The 21969-nt window shown below is 32.7% G+C and overlaps 1 protein-coding gene across 4 annotated transcripts in view; it reads left to right on the top strand.

Annotated features, from left to right (window-relative positions):
• The window catches only part of EEA1 (early endosome antigen 1), a 133972-nt gene that overhangs the window by 91047 nt on the left and 20956 nt on the right, over positions 1-21969 (top strand). For all 4 annotated transcript variants that reach the window (XM_024570767.3, XM_053920957.1, XM_024570706.3 and 1 more), the window contains 7 exons: positions 3169-3369; positions 4618-4731; positions 6872-7027; positions 8737-8876; positions 13674-14004; positions 15086-15187; positions 16900-17094. In XM_024570767.3, coding sequence (XP_024426535.2) covers positions 3169-3369; positions 4618-4731; positions 6872-7027; positions 8737-8876; positions 13674-14004; positions 15086-15187; positions 16900-17094 — 1239 coding nt within the window. The remainder of the gene's footprint in view (positions 1-3168; positions 3370-4617; positions 4732-6871; positions 7028-8736; positions 8877-13673; positions 14005-15085; positions 15188-16899; positions 17095-21969) is intronic.

Below are 21969 nucleotides of genomic sequence, written 5' to 3'. Positions count from 1 at the left end.
GTTATTACTCTTTATTGGATAGCATATAGACTTAGTGATAACTTGTATTTTGATACTGTCTTTGGAATTTATAACTAATAATAATTTTGATATTACTATATTCTAACATTTATATGTAGTTTAAGAGAAATTTGTAAAGTTCAGCTTAGTACATTTTCAAACTGAGAAGAATTTATAGTTGCTTTTTTGGGAAGAATTGTCCAATGAGAGAATTACAGTTGTCTACATGAGAAAGTATTAAGGTATTAGTAGGTCATATCACTTTTCTAATTTGGGTATTAGATTACAAGGGGACTCCCCCAAAATGAAATTTATCTTCTTTGGGGCAGGCCCCTTGTAGTACAGGCTTCCCCCTCTAGGTGAGTGTTCTAGGAACCATCTGTATCAGTGTACCAGCTGGTGTTGTTGTGAGAGGCTGTGTTCAACTTCAGTGAATTTTTTTTGAAGACCCTTCCAACGCATTTGTCCATTTCATGATGGGTGATTCAGGAGCACATCTGCCCACACTGTGCAGAGTGTTCAGCAGGTTTTGACCAAAAACAGCATAACCCCCACGCCCCAGCCTTCCCATTCACCTGATCTTGGCCCTAGTGACTTTTTTTTTGTTTTCCTGGATGAAAAAAGTCTTCAAAGGGAAAAATTATGCCAATATGAAAGAGGTGAAATAAAAAATGGCAGAAGCACTATAAGGCATCAAAACCAACAAGCTCCAAAATGTTTTGAGCAATGGAAAAATTGTCTCAATGGATATATTGCATCGAATGGAGAATACTTTGAAGGTGACTGAAACTTAAACATGTAAGAATAGATACACAATTTTTTATAAACAAATTCCAGGTTTTTTGGGTCCCCATTCATTAAATAGAATTTTCTCCTCAAATTTCAAAGTTAGCCTTGGTTACCAGTTTTTATGAAAAATTCTTTAGACCAATTCTTAGTTGTGACTCGCATACAACTTGACACTGCTTATCATATAAATGTGACCAGAATAGCCCATGCATTTTTAATAAAAGAATAAATAAAAACCTATGTACTTCTGCTTCTGGCTATGTTCGAGTAACTGATGCTTCTTTAGTCCTCCCACTATAAATGACTAGATAGAAAATTGGGAAAAGATGTGTAAAACCACCGTCTTTAGACATTGTACAACAAGCAGTACAATGAGAGAAGGGAAACAAATGAAATGAATCTTTCAGCTACTCTGGCTTTGGACATGGAGACATTTTACAGACTGTGGTGCAGGCTGCGGAAATCTAAGGAGCACAGTGGTCTCACTGAATTGAGGAGTGAGTGACCAAAGAGCAGGAAAGTTGATGCAGCTCAAATCTTCAGGGCAGAATATCAAAGAGGAGAGAACATGGAGATAAATCTGCATAGGGATCCGCTTGAGCCTTTGGCTGAGTATTAATCTTTGTGCTCACAAGATGGGATTCCATGAGGCCAGGCAGTGAATAATTATTAGGAGCTGCAGGCTGAAAAGTTATTAGATTTGCAGGTCTGGAAGATGTTCAAGTTCTAGCCAGTCAGAGAAGAAAGATGTGTGTGGGCGAACGCTTGGGGGCATTGAGTTGAAACCACAGAGATATCACAACTTAGAAGAGACATTAAACTAGCCCTAGAGTAAGGAGCTAGTGCATATCCCATCTGACAAAGCATAAACACAAGCCTCAAAAGGACCCAGCTGAACCACAAGTACACTTACTACCTGCTGGAACAAAATTCAACAGTTTTTGAAAGAAGACAGCAAAATTCGGAGCTGTCACAATAAATATCAAAAAATTACTAGTTATATAAAGAGGTAGAAAGTGTGAGCTATAAGCTGAACAATCATTCAATGGAAATAACCCTGAAATGAGAGATGATAGAGTTATCAGGCAAGTACTTTAAAAAATTCTTAAAATATACTTATGGATATAAAAGAAAAGCTATAATAATAGAAATAGGAGTGGATCCATAAAACGGAACCAAATAGAACTTTTAGAGCAGTGATTTTCAACCGGTGTGCTATGGAACACACACTAGTGTGCACAGGAATTTTTAAAATGTACAGTACATGACTGTTTAGTAAGAGGCAGTGACCTCTTTTCCCTTAGATTGTCAAATAAAAATGACAACAGCCAGCCCAACAATAGCCATCCAATGTGAATGAATCAAAATTTACCTATTTTTTGCTAGATCAGCAAAAATACATATTTTCTGGTGTGCTGCAGAATTGTAGTAATGAATTTATGTGTGCCATGAGATGAAAAAGGTTGAAAATCACTGTTTAAGAGATTTTAAAAAGATCTGAAATGAAAATTTCATTGGGTGGGCTTAATAGATTAAGCGAGTAAAAGACAGTATCAGTGAACATGAAGAGAAGGTAATTGAAACTTCAAAATGAAGCGCAGAGAGAGAAAAGGCTAGAAAAAAATGAACAGTGCCTTGTTAATGACCTGTGGGATAGTATCATGTCAGCTAGCACACATGTAATTAGTATCACAGAAGGGTGGGGAGGAGGAAAACAGTAATAGAAATGATGGCTGAAAAAAATTAAATTTGATTAAAAATATGAATCTACATTCATGAAACTCAGTGAACTCCAAGCAAGGAGTTCCAAAAATAATCAGATAAATTGTATTTCACCTAAATTTAAAATGCATACCCTTCAAAAGATACTATTATGAAAATAAAAGCCAAGACATAGACTAGGAGAGAGTATTTACAGTACACCCATCTGACAATTTAGACCATCCAGAGTGTGTGAGGCGCTTAGTACTCGGCCAGACCAGGCACTGGGGCTGGAGGCCAGTGGAGGGCACTGACTGCAGAGGGGCATGAGGAAGTTACTTTTCCTCACAGGGCAGTTACTTTTTGGGGTGATTGAAATTTTCTCTACATTTTGGTGTTGGCTAAATGAGTGTATATATTTATCAAATCTCAAACTGTACAATTCATTTGGGTTAGTTTTATTTCATATAAATTATAGCTCAATAGAGATGGTTTTAAAATAGGAATCTCTGGATTTTATGTTATATCTTGTGATTTTGAGATACTATGTTTACTTATTTTTGGAAAGATGTGAATGATTCTTGAAAAAGTTTTGAGATGACCTATTACAATTAGGGTTTCTTAGTTCTTCTTCTATCATTTGTGACCTTCGTAATTAGTGTCTTGTTAATGTGGTAGGTAACTCAACTAACAGAGAAGCTGAAGAATCAGTCAGAAAGCCACAAACAAGCCCAGGAGGATTTGCATGACCAGGTGCAAGAGCAGAAGGCGCATCTTAGAGCTGCACAGGATCGCGTCCTTTCTCTGGAAACCAGTGTCGATGAATTAAATAGTCAGTTAAATGAAAGCAAGGAGAAGGTCTCTCAGCTTGACATACAGGTAATATTAAATTATGCAATTTAATATGTTTGTATGAATAAAATACTAATTTTAGGCCATGAAATGTTTGTTTGTTTATAATCCTTACCTGAGGATATATTTATTGATATTAGAGAGAGAGGCAGGGAGGGGGAGAGAGAGAGAGAAACATTGATGTGAGACATAAACATCAATCAGTGGCCTCTTGTATGTGCCCTGACTGGGGATCCAACCTGCAACCTAGGCATGTGCCCTGACTGAGAATCGAACCCACAACCTTTTGCTTTATGGTATGATGCTCCAACCAACTGAGCCACCCAGCCAGGGCTATCAAATGTTTTAAATTCTTTTCCTTTACTCTCTCTCTTTCTGTCCCTTGCCCCCTACCCCCATTCCCCTGCCTTCCCCATCTCTCTGTGTCTTTCATTAATGGAAAAAAATTAGGAATAGGAATTAAATAAAGATTGTATTTAGTCAATTGGTTGAGCTTTCCTGTTTGCCTTTTTTTCCTCTCTCTACTGACAAACTATACTTCCTGAAACTGCTGATCTTTTCACTTTTTTCCCCATGAGGTTATTATTACTATTTTTGAAGTTCAAAGTAGTTTGATATTATACCACTCAATTTCCAGGTTAAATATTTTTTGACTTTATTTTTTATTTAATTTTACTTTAAAGGTATGATTAAAAAAAATACTTTTATATAGTATCATTGCTTTTAACTGTATATTCTTTCAGAGGCCAATATAGAAGCTTTGCTCAATGAGTCAATTATGGGGTGAGAATTAAAATATATTTATTTTTCCATTCTCATCATTGGTTTCTTGTTTTATTCTAATGTAGAGAAAGTTATAGAAACATTTCTGACCCTTGATTTTCTTTATTTTAGGGGATTAATTCTATTGAAAATAAGAAATAGTATCACAAGTTGAAATGTGAGGATACATATTTCTTTCTTTTAAAAATATAATTATTTGTCAGATGAGTTATATGATAATAAGAGGATATCCAGTTTAAGAGAGAGAGAAGTTTTTCAATGGCATATAAGAACATCTTTTCATCATTTATCCAAACATTGTTAGGAATCTTCTCCCCTACTCATTTCTGTTTGGGGGATTATCGCATACTAATTTTTCAGCACTTAAATCCTTATTTTTTTTGCCAAAGGACTTAATTTTTTAAATTACTTAGTGACAAAAGCAAAGTATATTCACGCAAAAGGAAATCAAGAACTAAATATGTATTAAATGACTTGTAAATTTTGTTACAGATTAAAGCCAAAACTGAATTATTGCTATCAGCAGAAGCAGCAAAAATTGCTCAAAGAGCAGATCTTCAAAATCATTTGGACACAGCCCAAAATGCATTACAAGATAAACAGCAGGTAGGGGTGACCTGATGCAGTTCATACTTTAACCTAATGTTCTGGTAGATAAACTAATCGCAAACATGTATGAAGATGATACTAAGTTTTATGTAATTTTGTGATTGACTTGCTTATTTTAATTTTTTTCTGAGTTCAGAACCAGTTGGAGTGGTAGATGCAGGAGTTAGATAGATGAAGATAAAAATATATTCTTTGTTTTTGATGAGCTCACCTGGAGTGCAGCTGTGGTTGGGCTTCTTAATGTTCTATTTCTCCCCTTGTCCAGAACTTGGTGTGGAACTGAAATATTCACTCCTAATTAGTGCTTCATCCCATCAAGTACTAATGACTGGGAAAGAGAGACAGACATGCACACATGTTTTTAGTAGACAGTCTGGGCCATAAACCAGGCAGATTTACTTACCTCTTTTAAGCATAAGAGAGCAACATGTATTCAGTCTCAATAATAAGAGTTACTCTCTTTTCTTGGGAGTAGAAGTCAATGGGGCTGAAGGGAATATAGAAGTTACTTTTTTAATACCTCTGATAAAGTAAAAGCTTCCTTCTTAGGGCCAAGGTCTAAATGCTGGTAGATTATTCTTATTTTTTGCTAGGTAGGCATTTTTAAAATATGTATTTTATTTAAGAAGTAATACTAGTTGGTCTAATTTTAAAAAACAATATAATAGTGTATCAAGTTAATAAAACAAAACTGTTTTCTGTATTTACCCTAAACTCCAGTTCTTAGATGGGATGTTTGCTATTAAATTTGATATGGAATGGACACACAGAGATTTTTTCTTTTATGCACATAGAATCACTATATATGTTATTCTGCAACTTGCTTTTTACTTATATTATTGCTAAACACATCTGGAAAGTATTTTCTAAGCACAAGATCAGTGCCAGAAACTTCAATGGAAAAAATATTTGTAAGAATAACCACATAAAAGTTTACAATTTATCTGCCAAAAATATTACTAACAAAATCCTAAGTCCATTAACAAAAATAATTATTTTCTGAAGTATGTCTGATGAAAGGTTACTAGCCTATATTTTAAAAACACTTTTACATAATAAATAAATGAACCTAATAACAAGTAAGTGATCAAAACTGTATTAGCAAATGTGCAAGTTCGTTAAGAATCAATTGCAAATTAAGACAACAATGGAATATGCCTTATGAGGTAAAATGTATTTATGTGTGTTTAACCCTCAAAGGATTAGAGATGGTGTAGAAGAACAAGCCACTTTCATATACTGCTGGTGGGTTGTATGAATTAGTTCCATATTTTGATGGTGGTAGGGGAAACTGTAGCAGTCTATTTCAAGAACTTTAGGATTTTTCATATATGCTGGCTCACTTTTAGTTATTTTAAGGGAATTATAATAGCTTTAAGGATGCTTTTGTATCTCTGTTAATAAATGCAGAAAGTTTAGTAGCAATCTAGGAATCTAAAATAGGGCATTTGGATGAAAAATGGCCTGTATCAACAGAATGGAAATTTGTGTAGTCAAGTATAATGACATTTTAGGAAATACCACAGTTTTATGATACATCATTATGTAACAACAAAGGTGGTTACAGTACAACAGTATATAAAGCAAGATCCTGTTTTTATTCTAAAAGTACAAATCAAAAAATAGAAACTAACATACAGAAAAGACAGGAAGACAAGTTATCAAAACATTAAAAGTGATTAACTGTAGGTGGTGGATTTACTAGTAGTAATTTTTATTTTGTTCTTTCTGTGTAACTAGATATTCCAAATGAATTGAACAATTGTTGTAGATGTAATCATTTATTTTTAAAGTGTTATTTTAGAAGATGGCTCCCTGAACATTGAAAACATTTAATTACAGAAGCATTATTTTATTATTAGCTTGTTTATTATTCTTTTGCATCTTTTGGCTTCCTAGAAAAAGTTACTGAGCTGTTATGCATATGAATGTAGTATCTCACACTAAGTGCAAGCTCAGTTCAGATCCTTTACATTGGGAGGTAAATTTAACCACTGAATCTTTAGACTTACCTGTGATCTTACTCCAAATAGTTTCTTAAATAAAACTAGAGTTTTAATTTTACTTTGACCAAACGTTTGGACACTACAATAAAGGAAACCTTACCAACGTTTCCTTCGATGGTATTTCTCTGCAGGAGTTAAGTAAGATCACTGCTCAGTTGGACCAGGTCACTACAAAGTTGCAGGGTAAGCAAGAGCATTGCAGTCAGCTGGAAAGTCATCTTAAAGAATATAAAGAGAAACACCTGTCTTTAGAACAGAAAACCGAAGAATTAGAAGGTCAGATTAAGGTTTGTATAAAAGAAATTGAACTTCGCCGTATTTTCTACTGCTGTAGCAATGAAACTTGATAAAGTGAATGGAATCAAAGATTTTACATTTGCAAACAAAGGGGAAGCTGTGATGTAAAATTTTAAAAAATTACTTGTAATTTTTATGTATTAATTTTGAATTCCTCCTTTGCTTTTATTTTCTTCATTAATAGGTGGCTTTTACAAATGATAGTTAACATATATACTGTTTCCATTGTAATATGTTACTGGTATTTCAAGAGACACTCAACCAGGGATGTACCCTATAATTATAAGGAACTTACCATTTTTTTTTTGTTTTTATAAAGTCTCTTTTGTTCTATCATTTCCATTTCCTTACTTCCTTATTCCAATATAATATTGAGATATATTAGACATCTTGCTTTTTTAAACTTTATATTTCTACCCTTTGGATTTTGTTTCTAATTTAATAATAAATTTACTCTGTGGTACCCTGCTTCTTACTTTAACACAACTCCGAGTCAAAGTATTTTTTACTAAAGAGAATAAATTAAAAGACATCAGAGATAAAATTGACCTGAGTCCTTTTTTCTTTTAATTTGAACTAACAGTTAAACAAAAATTTCTCGAGTTATAAGTCAATCAACCATCACAATCAAATGAAGCACTTCTGAACCATTACACAATCTTGGGATGTATATATGTACAGCCACGCCAATATATACATTATATAGAAAAAGAATTACATTTACAATTCTGCTTATGGGTTGCTTTTTTTTCCTTTATGGCCAGTGGTAATAATAATGACAAATTTATGTAATAGTTGAAAGCATAGAAAAAATGATTTTACTGAAAAATAGCTAATGAAAATTCTATTTGGGTATCTTTTTAAATAGTTTTTTAGAATCAGTAGTGTATATTGCATTTATGAGTCTTTAATATTTTATAATTATTATTTTATAAAGTATTCCATATGTTTTATATCAATATATTATTATACAATTATTGCATCAAATATCCAATAAAAATGTCAAGTAAGAGCCACAGGTACCTAGATAGTTTATAAAATAGAGTGTAAAATTATTACAACTGTATAAGAAAATGCATTGCTTATAGATATTCAGCCTATATACTTAACAGTTAGATTTTGGAAATTTGTAAAAATATATGCCATTGTGTGATTATGTCTGAGGGAAACTACACTATGAGGAACAATGTGTAGACTAAGAGACTAGAGAAGCAAAATCAGGAATTTAGTTGGCTTTGTATTTAGAGTTAATAAGTGTTAATGAGAAGGAAGACAAGACAGCTTCATTTTGGTTTTGAACTCCCATAATTACATCAGTGTTGTGAATACAGAGGATAAATGTTTTAAGTGGGGCCTATATGTGAACTTTTTACTTGTTTTTTCATACTTGAATTAGTAATTTTTACTCGTTATAAATATAATTGTTTTAAGTTTAGTCTCTTCCAGATCATTTTAAAAAGTGATAACTTAGTGACTATCGTGTAAAACTTGCTGCTAGCTCCTCTGAAATATTTCAAGATAAGTGGCTCCCTTACTCAGTAATGGCTTCAGAATGTATTTTTTTTTTTATTTAAACAGGTATTTTATGGCTCTTTTTGTGTGTTATGTCAACAGCAATTTGACTATAAAACAAAAATGTTACAATATTTAAAATAATTTTTGACATTGAAATGGTTACTATATATATATTTTTTCATAGAAACTAGAAGCTGATATTCTGGAAGTTAAAGCAAGCAAGGAGCAAGCTTCGCAGGAGCTACAACAGCAAAGACAGCTGAATGCAGATTTAGAACTTAGAGCCACAGAATTGACTAAACAACTAGAAATGGAGAAAGAAATGTAAGCTTACTACTTAAGGGGAAAGATTATAATTTAAGTATTACAATTTTTAAAATTTTAATTTTGCTAACACAGTGATTAAAGGTTTAGTAAATATTTGTGTTGATTCTATAAACAACTGATATTAATGTAAATGAAAAAATAAAGCCATCATAATAGGTTAAATTTACCTTCACTACTGAAAATTTGAGTTGTCAACAATAATGTGGTACTGATTTCTCTGGGTTAAAGCAATTGTTTTCAATTGTTCACCAATTTGTAAAAGTTAAGATAAATTAAAAAAATAGAGGGGTGTTTAGATATAATCACCCAAGAATGGCAAGGCTGCTGCTTTGAGGCACGGTACGAAGTAGGAATAAATACTTTATTGTAAGAAGTGATCTATTTTAGCTTTATGATGCATTTTGGCAAATTGTCTCTATTTATGAGCATGTTTTACTTTATTTTTAAAAGTTTATTTTTTATGTGATTTTTTCCCATTACTATTTATCCCCTTATATCCTCTTCCACCTCCACTCACCCTTCTCCCCACTGCAATCCCCACACTGTTGTCCGTGTCCATGAATTCTTTTTCTTTTTTGCTCAGTCCTTCCACAACTTGCACTTCCCCTAACCCCCAGAGCCTGCTCTCTATCTGTGAGTCTGTCTCTATTTTGCTTGTTAGTTCAATTTATTCATTAGATCCCACGTATGAGTGAAATCATATGGTATTTGTCTTTCTATGCCTGGCTTATTTCACTTAGCATGATGTTCTCCAGGTCCATGCATGCTGTTGCAAAGGGTAAAATTTCTTTCTTTTTTAAAGCCAAGTAATATTCTATTGTGTAAAGTATCACAGCTGTTTTATTGATTCATCTACTGATGGACACTTGAGCTGCTTCCATATCTTGGCTATTGTAAATAACGCTGCAATGAACATAGGGGTGCCTGTATTCTTTCAAATGATTGTTTCAGGTTTCTTTGGATAAATTCCCAAGAAGTAGAATTTCTGGGTCATAAGGCTTTTTGGGGGGTAACTTCACACTGCCTTCCTTAGTGGCTGCACCAGTCCGAATTCCCACAGTAGTGCACAAAGGTTTGTTCCCCCTGCTCCACTTCCTCCCCAACAGTTGTTTGTTGATTTGTCGATGTGATAGCCATTCTGACAGATGTGAAGTGATGTCTCATTGTGGTTTTAATTTGCATTGCTCTGATGATCAGTGACTGGAGCATTTTTCATACGTCCATTGGGCATCTGTACGCCCTTTTTGGAGAAGTGTCTGTTCAGGTCCTTTGCCCGTTTTTTAATTGGATTGTTTGTTTTTGTGGTGTTGAGTTTTACAAGTTCCTTATAAATTTTGGATATTAACCCCTTATCAGGTATATCAGTCGAATATGTTCTTTCATTTTGTTGATGGTTTCCTTTGCTGTGCAAAACCTTTTTGTTTTGATGTAGTCCCATTTGTTTATTTTATTCTTTTGTTTTCCTTGCCCAAGGAGACACATCAGAAAAAAAACATTGCTATGAGAAATATCTGAGATTTTACTGTCTATGTTTTCTTCTAGGAACTTTATGGTTTTGGGTCCAACATTTAAGTCTTTAAATCACTTTGAATTTATTCTTGTGTGTGCCAGTGGTCTAGGTTCATTTTTTTACATGTATTTGTCCAATTTTCCCAATACCATTTATTGAACAGACTATCTTTAGCCCATTGTATGTTCTTGCCTCCTTTGTCAAATATTAATCGACTGTAAAGATGTGGGTTTCTATCTCTGCTCTTTATTCTGTTCCTTTGATCTGTATGTCTGTTTTTAGGCTGGTACCATGCTGTTTTGATTTCAATGGTATTGTAGTACAGTTTGATACCAGGTAGCATGATTCCTCCAAATTTGGCCTTTTTTCTCAAGATTGCTGTGGCTATTCGAGGTCTGTTGTGGTTCCATGTAAATTTTGGAGTATTTATTCTATTCTGTGAAATATGCCACTGGTATCTTGATGTGAATTGTGTTAAATCTATACTGTAGATTGCTTTGGGTAGTATGGACATTGTCATGATATTAAATCTTCCTGTCCATGAACATGGTATATGCTTCCATTTTTTTATATCTTCTTCAGGTTTTTTCTTCAGTGTCTTACAATTTTCCAAGTACAGGTCTTTTACATCCTTGGTTAAATTTATTCTTAGGCATTTAATTTTTCTGTGAAGCAATTTTGAATGGGATTTTTTTCCTTAATTTCCCTTTGTGATAGTTCCTTATTAGTGTATAAAAATGCAACTGATTTCTGGATATTTATTTTCTAACCTGCTACTTTACTGAATTCATTTATCAGTTTTTAGTTTTTTGTTGGAATCTTTAGGGTTCTCTATATATAGTAACATGTCGTCTGTAAATAATGACAATTTTACTTCTTCCTTTCCAATTTGGATGCCTTTTATTTCTTTTTTTTCTGATTGCTGTGGCTAGGACTTCCAGTACTATCTTGGATAAGAGTGATGAAATCTGACATCCCTTTCTTGTTCCTGATCTTAAGGGAAACTCTTGAACATCCTGACCATTGAGTATGATATTGGCTGTGGGCTGAAAAATTTCTTGTTCTCACATCTATTAAATTGGGTCCTGATACTTTGAATTTGAGGATATAGCTACATTTTGTGCCTCAACTGGCATTTCTTCTCACTGTTAGCATCATAGTTCCCATTGCCAACGTATTATCACCAACTGAATGGTTCTTTACCTCTGGAACCCAGTCATCGGCTCATGAAGGTCATCTCTGTTTTGGTTCTTCTCTTTTCCAACACCCCCGGGCCTTTAGTTTCTTTTCATTTTTAGTGGACTCAATGGAAATGGGTCCATTTCCATTCTGGGTTCTATTCTCATGGTTCAGAACTCACTCAGAGGCTTCTCTATCATATTGGGGTAGGAAAACATTTTTTTAAAGTACTAAAATCATTTTTGCCCATGTACTTTATGTACACATTTCTTATGTGTAGAGTACTAGAAACGGAGAGCTGGATAAACATATCTCGGTTTTGACCAAACCTCCCCTCGGATCCCAGGGCTCATCCTAAATAACCAGGTCCAGGGCTCTCCTTTCTCAAGGCCCATCAGCATCCAGCTGTTCCTCTTCAACTCACATTGTACAAGATATTTTCATTACAGTGAAGTTTAATGTATTTTCTAATGTCCTTTGTGATTTCTTCTTCTATGTTTGGGTGATTTAGACATACATATGTTACTTATTTTCTAATATTAGAAGAGCTTGTTTTCTTATATTATTGATTTCTAATATTATCTAAAATTGAGACTTCTCAGACTGCCTTATTTATGGACCAGTGTATGGTTTATCTTGGTTAATTTTTCATGTGCACATGTGTGTACTGTGTTTTTGGGTAAAGTGTTCTATAATCTCAGTTAGATCAAGGTGGTCGATAATGCAGTTCTAATCTTATATTATCTTTCCAGTTCTTTTCCTCTGGTTATTCTATCAGTTTCTGAGAAAAAGGTGTTAAAGTTTCCACCTAGGATTATGGATTTATTTATTACTTTAGGAACTTAAAAAAAATAAACAACTTTACAATGACTGCAAGCCTTTATGTCTCTTTACCTTCTTATTTCTTTTAACATAGTCTTATTTTATAATAATTATTTATGGAAAGTTTCAGTAGCATAGTAAATAAATATGTTAACTCCTAATTTTACAGTTTTTTAAATTAGGAATTTAAGTATATTAAAATGGTAAAATACTATTAGTATAATGACTTTTCTGTTTAGATCTTTAAAATCAGTGAGGTACAATATCCTGTGAGTGTACCTAACTTCATCTTTTCTAGCTTTTTCTAGGAAGTAAAAGTAAGTTTCTGGGACTAAATGTTGGAAAAGTTCAAGGTTCTGGTATTGTATTCATACACAACTTCAAATATGTGGCTAGTACATCTTTTATAACCTCTCTCTAACATATTATTCAGTTTGTAATGATTATAAAGTACATTGGAAATCATGTGCATTCAAAAAAATATTACCTGGCATCTGGTTTTATTTTCAGTATAGAAAATGGTTGATATTTAATATTTGTTGTTGGTAATATATATAGAAATATACACACACATATCCACATGTATATGAATAAATATATATGTAATTCATTTCTTTTATGAAAACAATAAAAGTCTTTAATTTTCCTAATATACATTTCCTTATTATTGTAGTTTATTTATTCAGGAGTATAAAACTTATGTTAGGGACAAATGATAACATCTCTTGTATAATCTGCTAAGCTCTAGAATTAAAGTGCATCTCTTATGTTTCCTCTTTGTTTAAAATGAAATATTTGTTTTTTTAATTTATTTTTTTCTGGGTTAACCTTACATATTTTGAAGTTTAAGACCTATCAAACGCATTATATATTTTATGTTTTAAAGAAAAGAGGCAAAGTTCTCTATCTGTGTACTTAGAAGACAACACAATAAATATGTTCTGTAGGGTACATGGAAAAACTTTTCTGGCTATTTTATACTAGAGGGTCTGTTACATGCAGGGTTTTTGGATCCGTTGTGGTGGATAAGACTGAATTAAGTCAGGAGGCTTAGATGCTCTTGGCTTTACTACTATCTTGTTTCACTTGAGGAAAATCATCTTTATCTTTCAGTGATCACATCATATATTTTGAGACATTTTTTGATTATGGACATTAAATTATGGGTTTTTTTACTTAACTGCATGAAAAAGTTTTAAAACTCAATCATCAATTTTGAATGGTAAATTAAGAATGGTAAATTATACATTGTTTTTTAAAAACTTGTTCTTTTTACTATTTAGAGTATCCAGTACAAAATTGGACTTACAGAAAAAATCTGAAGCCCTTGAAAATATTAAACAAATGCTTACCAAGCAAGAGGAAGAAAAAGTAATTCTTAAAAAAGAAATTGAAAATTTGAGTCAAGATGCAAAGATGCAGCACAAGGAATTGAGTAACAAATTTCAAACAGCAGTAACAGAACTACAAAAAGTGAAGAGGGAGAAAGAAACTCTAACGGTAGAGCTTTCTGAAACAAAAGAGAAATTATCAAAAGTTTCTGATACTTTGAAGAATTCCAAAAGTGAATTTGAAAAAGAAAATCAGAAAGGAATGGCTGCTATATCAGATTTGGTTAGTTGTTTACATTTATTTTCATAGTTAGAAGTCATTTTAATTAAAATGTAATGATTTTTCTACTTAATTCACTGTTGACTTTTGATCCTACAATTGAATAATTTAAATAGTTCTTATGAGGAAAGGAATTGGGATTGCTTAACCTGAAAAAGATCTTGTCATGTGCGTATGTAGTTTTCCAGAGACCCAGGGAGTTTTTGGTTGAATACACCGTCTTGCTCTGTTGCTAGTATGATGTGAGATCTGGGAGAGACTGTAGTGGGTTTGTTCTCAGAGACATTTCCACAGACAGGGTAGCTACTAATTGAAATGTTATTCACATGTTTGAGAAAGAAAAAAGTCTAGAAAGATCTTGATGACTGTTATTCTGGTACTATAAACTTTCTAATATTTATTGAATATTCTAAAACTGTCACTACACCACATTTTAGAGATACCATGAAACCTACGTGTAAACTACAGAGGAAAAAAGTCTCACAGTCTCAAAATGCTTAAAGGGGAATGTGTCCTCAGAAATATTTTAACATAGAATAACAGTGAAAGTAAAATCCTTGTGTTCTCCATATGAAAGTCGGGGAGAGTGCTCAGTAGTATAAAAAACATATGATGTTAGTATGTTAACTTTATGTTCCTCTCTGTTTGGTAAAAACATCTTTTATCTGTATATCTTCTGTCTTAAATTGTGATTATTTTTTATTTAGTGTTTTAACACTGTGTTAAAAAAAATTTTGTGCTTCCATTTTTGAAGCCCATTATTCTACTTTTAAAATTGCATGACAAGTTAATTAATTATAATTAACATTGTGACATAAAAGTGTTCTAAAGTAGTGCCTAAATATTATCTAAAGTATTTATTGAGACGGTTGGTTGATAATAGAAACTCTTAGCCTTTTCCTGTCTCTCCCTTTACTGCTCTAATATTTGCTTGTTTTTATAATTGAAGTGAAAGATTCTATCCCATCTTAAAACACCAGTGATTTTAGTTTATTTCTTTGTGTGGATCTTTCTAAGTTTATAAACTGAACTTCTTAAACTTACTACAAATATTTTCTGCATAATGTAGTTTCCATTTTTTTAGGAAAAAACTTGCAAAGAATTGAAGCATCAGTTTCAAGTCCAGATGGAAGGTACAGTTAAGGAACAGAATGAACTGAAAAAGTCACTTGAAAAAGAGAAGGAGGTAATATTTTTTTTATAACATATATATGTAAAGTATAAAAGATCTTTATATTTTAAAAATATTTTCACACTGATGTTTAAGTCCAAAGAAGGTTTATTTCTCTGAAGCCTAATGAATCATATATATATTTTTTAAAACTAAAATTTATATTCTACCTATTACTAAGAAATTTGTTAGTTTAAAATAAAAGGCCCAAAATTGAGCATTATGATTAATAAAGATGGCAAATTGAGTCAACTAACTATTGAGTTATAGTTAGATAATCTAAACTAATGAACGTTACTATGGTTGGAAAAATCTTTATAGACTTCCATGGAAATGTCCTTCTAAGGGCTCTTTATTTCATGGACATTTACATTAATGGTGTATTTGTTAGTGGTTGAATAATAATCAAGAGATTTTTCTCTCCTATGGTTAATGCTTCAGTTGCTCTCTATCAAGAACAAACAAGTAAATGAATAAATAAATTGTTTTAACATATGGTTGTTATTTTCTGAAGACCTACCTCTAAGAACTAATGTTTAGACATGTAGTTTTCTAGAGATCTGATTTGATAAAGCAGCAAAACCTATTCCTGACAAGTCTTTAATATGAAATTATGTTGGCTTAGTGGCCAAGCTCTGAATCCAGATCTTCCAGAAATATTTACTGGCTATGCCATTTATTAGCCATGCTGTCTTGCCTTGATTTAGGCAGGTTACTTAATCTCTCTTTGCTCCATGTTTCCTCAGCAGTACAGTGGGGCTAATAATAAAATCTATGGCATAGGATGATTGTGAGAAATAAATGGATTAATATATTTTAAAGTGCTTAGAACAAAATAAATGTTCAATGTTAGCTATTATTTTATTATTGCTTATCATAGTATAATCATCATTATTGTTACATTACCTGACTCTTATTTTACACAAAAAATGTGTTCCTTTGCATTGGAAATAGCTAGAGCATCTGTATGTAGTACTGATACTTGCTCCAAAAAGTATTGTAATGTTGAATATGTTCAAATGCTCTAATTAGTATCTTAATGAAATACACATAGAACATGAAAACATGACTTTGGCTGAAAAGGTGGGAGATAGCAGTAATTCACTTTGGCCACAGAGAAACCTCAATACGAACTTCTATGTATATGTAATTTTGAATAGAAATATATGCTAGTAGATTGTAAAAATAAGATAGTAGCAAAATATGTGTCCAATTTCTTTAAATGAGGAAACTATTGAGTGGTGTACTTTAGCATCATCAGCCAGATACTAAACACATTTGCCAAAAGTGATTTTAATTTCTATCATAGTTAATATAGAGTTATTCTTTCTGATTAACCATGGGCAGCAGTCTCAGCATTTTGAGAATATTCTAGAAAGACATTAGACATTCTGGCAGTCTAAAGATTGATGTTGATATTTTTATTTTCTACGACACAAGGGAATACTAGTCTAGTTCATTTACAAGCTCTATCCAAATACATAATCATAAATTTAAATGGAAGTTAGGATTAAACAAATATTGAAGATTAATCCATTGTGTCATCTGAATAGTGTCAATTATAAAAGTTCCAAGAAAATGAGGATTTTTTGTTTTGTTTTACTACTAATTACCTCTAGCCAACAGGCTCAGTAACTTCTACCCAGAATAGGGGTTGGCATGTAGTACTCAATAAATGTGTGTTTGATGAATAAAATGAATACTAAAGAGACTTTCTTTTCTTTTAGACTTCTCATCAGTTGAAGTTGGAACTCAATTCAATGCAGGGACAACTCATACAGGCCCAGAATAATTTAAAACAAAAGGAAAAAGAAGAACAGCAACTTCAGGAGAACATAAATGAGCTAAAGCAATTGACTGAACAGAAGAAAAAGCAAATTGAAGCACTCCAAGGAGAAGTTAAAATTGCTATTTCACAAAAGGTAGTGATATGTTTATTTACTTTTTATGGGAAGAAAAACTTTATAATTAAGAAAATATAATAATTAAACAGATAAATTGCAACAAAGAAAATTTATATATGCTTAACATATTTCTAAGTTAAGTGTATAAAAGTACTTAATGATATACTTAAATATTTAAGCCCATCCTTTTTATGGCCAAGTAGTATTCCATTGTGTAAATATACCACCGCTTTTTTTATCCACTCATCTACTGATGGACACTTGGGCTGCTTCCACATCTTGGCTATTGTAAATAACACTGCAATGAACATAGAGGTGTATATATTCTTTCAAATTAGTATTTCAGGTTTCCTCAGATACATTCCAAGAAGTGGTATCTCTGAGTCATAAGGTAGTTCCATTTTTAATTTTTTGACATAACTCCACACAGACAACAGTCTGGTGCTTACCAGAGGGAAAAGGGGTGGGGGATGTAGAGAGGGTACAGGGGGGATAAATGGTGATAGAAGTAGACTTGACTTGGGGTGGTAAATATACAATACAATATACAGATGATGTATTATAGAATTGTACATCTGAAACCTATATAGTTTTATTAACCAATATCACATCAATAAGTTCAAGAAAAAAGAAAAAAAGATCTAAGTCCAGATTCTTATTTGCTATAACCATTGTCAGATAATTTGTATTTAAAATTCTAGAACTAATCATTAGTCTGATAGACATAAAATGATCTTTTTGTAAATTAACATATAACTAACACTTATTAAGAGAATGCTTAATACAACATTTCTAATGTTTCAAAAATTTTAAAGGAATTTAAAAATAAATTATTTTTATTAAGGGAAAATAATCCAGAACAAAAGTCACAAATTGGGTATTTAAAAAAATTCAGTAGGGGAGATTTTATATAGTTATAAATCATTTGATAATTTTAAGTTATCATCATGATTTTTATTTCTAAACCTATTCTAATTTATTATTAAGCATCAGTTTTCATTTTAAATGTTTTAATACTTGTCCAGATCAAGAGTTGATAAAAATGGACCATACCTGTTATTTGAAGAAAATGAATGTTTCCCCATTTTTGGTGCATGCATATTAAGTGTTCCATGGAGAAGAGGGAAGTAAAATCCCTGCTATGTAGAGCAAACAAAATATGTCATATCATTAAAAGATAGCTGTGATTAAAAATATTATTCTATAAATATATATTTTACATTGACTACTGTTCTTATAATTATTATTATGCCACTTTATAAAAGAGTAATTTTGTAATAATGCAAACAAGAGTAGACTAATTTTTCTACCCTTTTTATGTTTTGTTATATATAATCACAGGTCAGTATATAATTATCACAATACATATTTTGTTGTATGCTTTGGTATCTTGGTGATTTTTTTCAAAACCTATTAGATTTGTATCCAAGAATTTCCCAGATCTTAACTTTTAGAGCATCATAATTAGTTAATTTAAAAAACACCATTTTAGCATACTTTCTTTTTTTCATTAAATTATTGGTTATAACAAAATTTGTTTCAGATTTATGGTGAATGTATATTGCCTTTGTCTTGCATGGTGTTACTAGATCAATAGGAAATGTTCATATCGGTAGTTGTTTTAGTTCAGACTGCTATAGCAAAAGTACCTGAGACTGGGTGGCTTGAACAATAACCCTTTATTTCTCACAGTTCTGGAGGCTGGGGAGTCCAAGATAAAGGCACTTGACTTATCCAGTTTCTGGTGAGGGCCCACATTCTGGTTTGTCGCAGCAGCCTTCTCACTATAATAACCTCATATAGCAGAGAGAGGTTATGTTTCTTTTTATAAGGACCCTGAGGGCTCCACCCTGATGACCTAGTAACCTCCCAAAGGCACCACCTCCAAATACCATCACATTGGGTATTAGTATTTCATGAATTTGGGAGTGGCCAACATTCAGCCATAGCAGTACTTCACTTATGTTAGTATGGATGCTAGAATAAGGAACACACTTTTTAGCTTTGGGAAGGACAGTATTTTGGGGAGTATTGGGTGGATAGCTAGTCTCTGGAAATTAGACTTGGAATTTAGAATAACTGGAGAATCATTGAAAGGCAAGAATAGTTAGGTTTTGTTGAGGAGTATAGCATCATGGAAAGAAGATAAATTTTTGATCCAGGCAAATCTTAATTTAAATTTTATATAACATACATTAGATTTATGCTCACAGGGAAGTAAGTGATTTATCTTTCTGAGCTAAATAAAATGGAGTAATAGAACTGTTGTAATGATAGAGATAATGTATCCAAAGCACCTAGGACTGTGCCCAGTGCAATATGGAAACAAAATAGTTGTTGAGTGTTATATGGAAGTTCAGCAGACTATGACCTAAGAGTGTCAGTGAGCATGGTAGGTTAGTGTGATGGTCTGTGACAAAGTTATCACTGGTCCACAGTGAAATAAGAAAACAAGGATAATATTTACATGGGTGTGGATGTATATTGTATATATGTACACACACATATTTTTATATGTATATATTTACATCTAATCCCATTTTTATTTACATATAATTATTACATAATCATATATATATATACATTTATATATAGTCATATATATATATGATTATTTGGGAGCCAAGGATCCGGCAAGCAGGCTAGGCTGTAAGTCAACATTTACTGTACCCACTTTATTCAAAACCTAATGTGAGAATACAGAATGAATAGTGTATGACCTCCTACTCTCAGGCAGCTTATAATTTAATGAGGAAGCTAGTATGTAAAGAAAAAGCTGTAATAAATGAGAATGAAACAAGAACTTAAGTAGAAATATAAGAAAAATTACAAATTAGTGGAAATTTTGATTGCCTTTCTGATGGAACTAGCACTAGAGCTGGGCCTTTAAAGATAATTATTATATTTTTACAACATTAAGAAAGGTGGAAGTCAGGCATTTCAAAGGCAGGAAATAATATTAGCAAAGTTTGCAAAACTTAAAAAATGTCATTTAGAGCATTAGCTATTGTAGCGCATGGTAAGTGGAGAAGTGAGGGGAGATTAGGCCATAAAATTAGATGAAGCCAGATCACAGTTGATGTATATAATTATTTGCACTTTAAATTTTTAATATAGGAGGACTAAAGGTTTTTAATAAAGGAGAAATTTGTTCAGACCTAGAAACACATTCAGGAACTGTGTTTTTTTAGAGAAAAAAACTTATGGTTTATTGAAGAATTAATTGTAAATGTCTAAACCTCCTGTATTCTCCTTTGGGGCTTTGGGTTTACTGCTATTAAAACAATTATCAAACTGTTGCCTTGATCTATTTAAAAAAAATTTTTTTTATCCTCACCCAATGATATGCTCACTGCTCCTAGAGAGAGGGGAGGGGAAGGAGAGAAACAGATGCAAGAGAAACATCGATCGGTTGCCTGTCATATGTGCTGCAACCAGGGTTCAAACCCACAACCTAGGCGTGTGCCTTGGGCAAGAATTGAACCTGCAGTCTTTAGGTGTACAGGACTGCTGCTCTAACCTGAGCCATACTGGCCAGGGTGGTTTTTCTTTTAATTTTTAAATTTTTGATAATTCAACTATCCCACTGCTAGATTTGAGTTCCTCAGAGTTAGAGAACTGTGTCTTTTCACGAATAAGCTATCATCACTATTTTTAAAAAATGAATAAATGAATCATTCTGTCAGACTAGAGATAATGAAGGCCAAGATATAAGCCTGAAGGGCCATTATGGTCATTGTTGAGACTTCACAGAGGGCTGGGTTGAGAGCCGTAAAGGTTATAAAAGAGAAAGAACACGAGGTCTGTAAAAAATGTTAAAGAAAATAAGTAGTGTTCTACAAAGAATATATATATGTATGTATATCTGTGTGTGTGTGTAAACACAGTATAGTCTTCAACATGAAAAAAGATGTCCAGGAATTCTTCATCATAGAAAAATCTAAACTACAGGAAATGAAAGAGAGGTAATATGGGATGTTACCAGGTGATGTGTGGGGAGATCAACCTCATTTTTCTCCATACACAATTAACACCAACTTCCAGCCATCTGCCTCCGTGGTCTCTGTCCATCCTCTTCTAATTTCCCATTGCCAGTCTTGGTCCAGACTATCTATTTCTCTTATTTGGGCCATTACAATAGCCTCTTAGTAGACATTTTGGTTTTTCCACCTCAAATCTATTTTTCATTCATTTATTTGAAATATTACTAGGCACCTGTTTTATGCCATCGTACAATTCTGGATGTTGGATGTATAGCCGTGAACAGACAAGGAACCTGTTCTCATGGAGCTTACACTTTCTTGGGGAAACATACTAAATAGGGTGATGAGAAAGACAGGGATGGGGCAGAGTCTTACTAAAGACTGGGTATCGCAGAAGCCTCTCTGCGAAGAGATTGTGCTGCTACGCGGAATACAAGAGCTGTCCGTACAAAGGTCAGGGGAGACAACTGGTGCACAGACTTTAAGGCTAGAACAGCTTGGTATTTTCTAAAAAGAGAAGACCAGTATAGGCTAAGTAGAGTGGGAGAGAAGAAGCGTAATGTGAGATGAGCTCGGAGAAGTAGGGATCAAAGCATATACATGCAGACTTGTGGATTATAAGACAACAAAGAATGATATACTTCGTTCTAAGGACAGTTATAGTCAGTTGGAGAATTTTGAGCAGAGAATAATACAGTCCGACTAAAGGGAGATAAATGAACACACAAAGACAGCATTGAAAAGCTATTGCAGTAGTTCAGACAGTACGTGATGATGGCATGACTAAAGTGTTAGAAGTGGATGATTTTGTATAATTTTTTGGTGTTGAGGTTTATAAGTTCTTTATATATTTTGGATATTAACACCTTATCAGATATATCAATGAATATCTTCTCTCATTCAGTGGGTT

This window comes from Desmodus rotundus, chromosome 3, assembly GCF_022682495.2.
Source record: "Desmodus rotundus isolate HL8 chromosome 3, HLdesRot8A.1, whole genome shotgun sequence".
NCBI lineage: Eukaryota > Metazoa > Chordata > Mammalia > Chiroptera > Phyllostomidae > Desmodus > Desmodus rotundus.
Note: the sequence above shows the minus strand (reverse complement) of the source record. Positions and strands in the feature narration are given on the sequence as shown.